This window comes from Cystoisospora suis (genome assembly GCF_002600585.1).
Source record: "Cystoisospora suis strain Wien I chromosome Unknown contig_5806, whole genome shotgun sequence".
Lineage (NCBI taxonomy): Eukaryota > Apicomplexa > Conoidasida > Eucoccidiorida > Sarcocystidae > Cystoisospora > Cystoisospora suis.
Window position 1 is genome coordinate 257 of NW_027158596.1, and position 4845 is coordinate 5101.

General features: G+C 43.1%; 1 protein-coding gene across 1 annotated transcript in view; it reads right to left on the bottom strand.

Moving 5' to 3' along the window:
• Positions 1-4598, bottom strand: part of CSUI_009603 (smc n terminal domain-containing protein) — a gene marked incomplete at its 3' end in the record, with an annotated part of 4820 nt that extends 222 nt beyond the window's left edge. Inside the window, exons 1-4 of the mRNA XM_068069716.1 lie at positions 4446-4598; positions 3555-3749; positions 1945-3036; positions 897-1008 (exon numbers count right to left, since the gene is read on the bottom strand). Coding sequence (XP_067918308.1) covers positions 897-1008; positions 1945-3036; positions 3555-3749; positions 4446-4547 — 1501 coding nt within the window. The remainder of the gene's footprint in view (positions 1-896; positions 1009-1944; positions 3037-3554; positions 3750-4445) is intronic.
• Between the last annotated feature and the right edge of the window lie 247 nt (positions 4599-4845).

A 4845-nucleotide genomic window follows, 5' to 3' on the forward strand; every position in this document is an offset into this window, starting at 1 on the left:
GGGTATGAGAAAGAGAGAAGAGGGACAATGGAGAAAAGAAGGAGATAAGAGAGAGAGAGAAAGGAGGAGGAAAGAAAGAGAAAGGAAAGAGAAGACGAAGAAGAAGAGAAAGAGAGAGAGAATAAGAAACAAGAGAGAGAGAGGACTGTAATTGTAGTATGAGTTAAGAAAAGTCAAGAGTGTTGCTACATGCGAAGAAGAAATCTCCAAGAAAGACCAAGGGGTGGTCCCCTATGTTCTAAATGGCACATGCCTACATACACACATACATGCCTGCGCGCATCTCTATAGAGACATTCCTAGACTCATCAAACACGTGTATGTATCTCCATACGCATTCATTCACATACACACCGTGACGCTAACGAAAGAAAGAAAGCTAAAGAGGCAACAGGATGAAGGACCATCACTCTACGAGAGAGTTCGTTAGTTGCCTGCTTAGCTATCTATTGATCTGTCTCTTTACCTCTCTATCGAAGTAGCTATTTGGCCCTTCCTCCTTTGCATGCATAGAGCAATGCTGCTATCGTCGCTACTGCCGTCTAGTTCATGATGACTCGACACAAAAGACACCCACGTACAAGAAGGAGAAGAAGAAGGAGAAGAAGAAGAAGAATAGCCGTCCTATTCTTAACTCTCTCTCTACCGCCTTGACAACGAAGCCTCCAGACGACACTCGGCCATCGACAATAATTGATACATCTATCTAAACACCTATCCATCCATATCTAGATATGCACATCTCCATAGATACACATATGTACATCTATATAGATACAGATCTATGTAGGTATGCATATCAGAAGAGATAACTGAGACTTCATGTAAGGATCGATTCCTATTGAGGAGACTTAGAAATGTGAAGAAAGCAAGAGGAGGCGCGAGCGTGGTCGGACCTCTCTGTTGTCGAAGAGAATGAGAGAGAGACGTCCATATGGCTTGATGCAGCTTCTGTCCTTTAAGCAGAAGCTCGACCTTTCCTGGTCTTCTCTCTTGCAATTCTTGCACCTTCAGAGCAGACAGAAAGACAGAGAGAGACACAAAGGACAGACCCTCTTTCATTCATCTTAGCACAGCAGGAGGGCGAAGAAAGAAGAAGAGGAGACTGGGATGGAATGCTGGGAGACAGGAAAGTTTGCCTCGGAGAGACAGGTTCTATACACGATTCTAGATGACTCGTTATACTAGGAGGACGACGAGGGGTGCGAGAGGAGAGACCGACTGCTTAACGTAGAAAGAAGTCTGGTGCAATAGGCCAATTCCCCTTTCTTCTCTTGCTCCTAACTTCATTATGAAACTGGCCATTCCTACGTGTATCTATCCTTTATCTATCTATCTATCTTGAAGAATGTATCTATCTATATGAATCTATCTTTATTGGAGGTATGTATCCACACCTCTCTATCAATCTATCTATCTGCCTCTATATGTATGCCTGTATCTTACGGCACTTTTGCTGTAGTAGATACTGCTCGGGCCGTAAACTCTGTATGACCCTGCCTGAACGCCTTCATATCTCTCGAGCTACCTATACACACAGGTAATTGCATATAGATCTGTGTATCTATCTATATGCATGCGTACATATAGATATAGACGGATACATGTGCTTCTTCTCGTATATTCACGATACCTATTTATATCTACTTATCTATCTACATAGATGTATGCGTATGCATTTGTGTAGATATGCATGTGCATCTGTATATGTATCTGTATGTATAGATACATGTTCTTTCGGGTGTCTCCATGACATGAATCTATCTGTCTATCTCTCTATCCCTCTTATCTCTTTGTCTCTACTACTGATTCGTTGCATTTCTTCTTTCTTTTTCTCTTCTGCGTCTCCCTCATCCGCCATCCTCTCTCCCCCGTCACAACACCCTTTCTCTCTATCTTTCTCTCTATCTCTTGCTTTCTGTCCCTTTCTTCTTCTTTGTGGACCTGTGTGAGGAGAGCATCGTAGTGCTGCTTGGCAAAGTCGACGTTATGAGTCGCCTCAGCGATTTTCGTATTCTTCAACGTGAGAAGACTCCGTTCATTTGCTATCTTCTGTCTCTCCAAGGAGATGTTTTCGCTCTCTTTCTCAAACTCCTTAATTTGCCGTTGTAAATGAGCTCTCTGTTGATTAAGCTCTTCTTGCCTTCTTTTAAAGGCTTCCTCCATATCTCTATTCTTCATCTTTCTCATCTTTGACGCTTCTTCTTCTTCTCCCCCACCTCTCCCGCCTCCTCCTTGTTGTTCTCCTACACGTCCAGGTCCTCCGTCAGGTCGTGTAAAGGAGCTGTGCGCATTTTCCAAGCTCGAACCGACGTCATTCTCTTTCTCTTCTTCTTCTTCTTCTTCGCAGACTCTTAAGATCGATTCGAAGTTATTTTCACTAGCACCCCCCTGTCTAGAAGAAGAAAAGAAAGAAGAAGAAGAAGAATTGGGCCTTCGTTGATAGAGAACCTGAGGAATGGTGTCACATGTATCGGTCCAGATATGGTCATGGCGACTCTTCTGGAGTGTATAGACACATGAACCTTTGTAGTAAACAAGCTTGGATACATGAGGTACACCTAAGATCTTAGCTAGCTCATTCTTCATGGAGTTCTGCATGTATTTCTCTTGTTCCGGAGAGATATCTTCACGTACAATGAAAATGAGATTCGCACTCGTAAAAGACAGAATAGTCTCGCGAATCTGTCTTGCCAAGCGCATCTTCTCTTCTCTTTCTTTCTCCTTCTTCTTCTTTCTCATTTCTGGGTCATCTTGATGTGGCGAATGAGCTGACTCTTCTTCTTTTTCTTCATTGTCGCTATCTAGATCAAAAGACATCTCTTCTTGCAAGAAGCCGAGGACCCCTAGAGACTTCATGTAGTCTGTAGCTGTAGGAAAGACCACTCGCCCTTTCAACTCGGGGCGTAAGTAGAGTGCATGCAAGCCCTTTTCGGATAGAAGGGCCACGTCTTCTTCAGAATCGACGCAAATGTAGGCCGCAAATCGACTTTTCAATACATGCTCGACGTAAGGAAGAAACTGGCGAGATTTAACCTGTCGACAAAAGATAACACACGCGGGTCCAAGAGGAAAAGAAAGCTTAAGACCAAGAAGAAGGAGAAGAAGAAATCTGGAAGGAGGCTGAAGAAGATTTGTTTAAGGACAAGACGAATGAAGGGGAAGAAGAAGAAGGATGAAGAAAAGATTGAAGAAGATACACGAGGAGGAGGAGGAGGAGAAGAAGAAAAGAATGAAGAAAATAGAGGAGGAGAGGAAGAAAAAAAGGAGGAAAAGAGAGGAGGAGAGAAGAAGAAGAGAAAAGAGAGAGAGAGAAGAGAAGAGGTGGATATACAGAGTGGGGCTGCAAGACTAGAGAGGATGAGCGATGAAGACGAGGACAACAAGAAGAAGAAGATTGATAGATAGACTGTCTAAGTCTTCAGACTTGGAGAGGAGTCTACGTACCTCAAAACACTCGAAGATGTCTCACAAGAAGAAGAAAGAAGAGGATCATGTGAATATCTATCTGCTTGCATGTGTATCTTTCCTATTTATGCGTAAGCGATGCTTACTTTGGTAATAGCCGCGATGGGTCCGTAAGTGTTGAGCAGTTGCCCTTCTCTCTTAAGTCTAGCGAATTCTTGGAGACTTCTTCCTCTATCATGTGCCGGGAGAAGAAGAGAGAGCTTGGAGAGAATGGCCTGTCTTCGATTTTGCTTGAGGAGAAGCCTCTTTCTTCTCTCTTTCTCAATCTCTCGGTGCAGAGTCTTCGGAGAGGATGGAAAGACAACACACATGCACAACAGGAGAAAGCACGAAGTATCGACAAAGAGAAAGAGTGAGAAAGACTCTCAGAGGAGAGAGAGAGAGAGAGAGGAAAAAAAAATGAGGAGGCGATAATTCAGCTGGATGGAATGCCGCTAGCAGGGGTGACTCTAGCAGGTAAGAGTGTCTACCTAGACGGCATATGTCTAGAGACAAAGAGGGAGACACCCTCCCGGGACGTACACGTAGGTTTATGGAAAAGAAACATAGAGAGGGAGTCTGTATCTATCTCTACATTCCTATCTTCATCTTCACTAGATCTAGTCGATCTGCCTTCTTGTCTCTCTACATCTATGGATGTACGTATGGACAAAACGTAGTGTATAAAAAGAGGATCTATGTTGTGCCGAGTGAACATGAGGAGGAGGTGTATATACACCCTCTTATCTATAGCTAGCTGAGGAGACAGATACATCTATACGCACATAGCTGTGGAAGGCTATGTGCGTATAGATGTATCTATCCTTTTTATAGAAATGAAGAGAGGATCGAGTCAAGAGAAGAAGAGTGAAGAAGATCCTTGTCTACTTCGTCATGAGACACACAAAGTTGAACGTTAAGAAGAGCAGAAGAAAAGAGGTTTCTTTCTCTTTCTCCTCTTTCAATTCCTCCTCTTCCTGTTGATCTTCATGTCTTACTCGTTCTTCATCATCGAGAGCGCGAAGTCGATACATCGATTCAGCTAGCCACCTCTGAACATCTCGATACTTCAATGAAAGATCCGCTAAAGCTTTTCGCATCTCCTCAATCTTCGAAGTGACGTCTCCCTCCTCTGAAGCTTCCTGGCGAAGCTGCAAAGTCGACAAGAGAAGAAGAAAAGAANNAAGAAGAAGAAGAGAAACACCGTTCCTACTAGACAGAGAGAGAGACACAGAGAGAGGTAAGAGGTATCCACACACACTAAGGAGCTGGCTATAGATACTATCTATAGATATGTGTGAAGATAGGAGTTCTGTACGTGGAAAGATAGATAGATTAAAGATAGAATAAAGATAGATAGATTAACGATAGATTAAAGATAGATAGATAGATAGATTA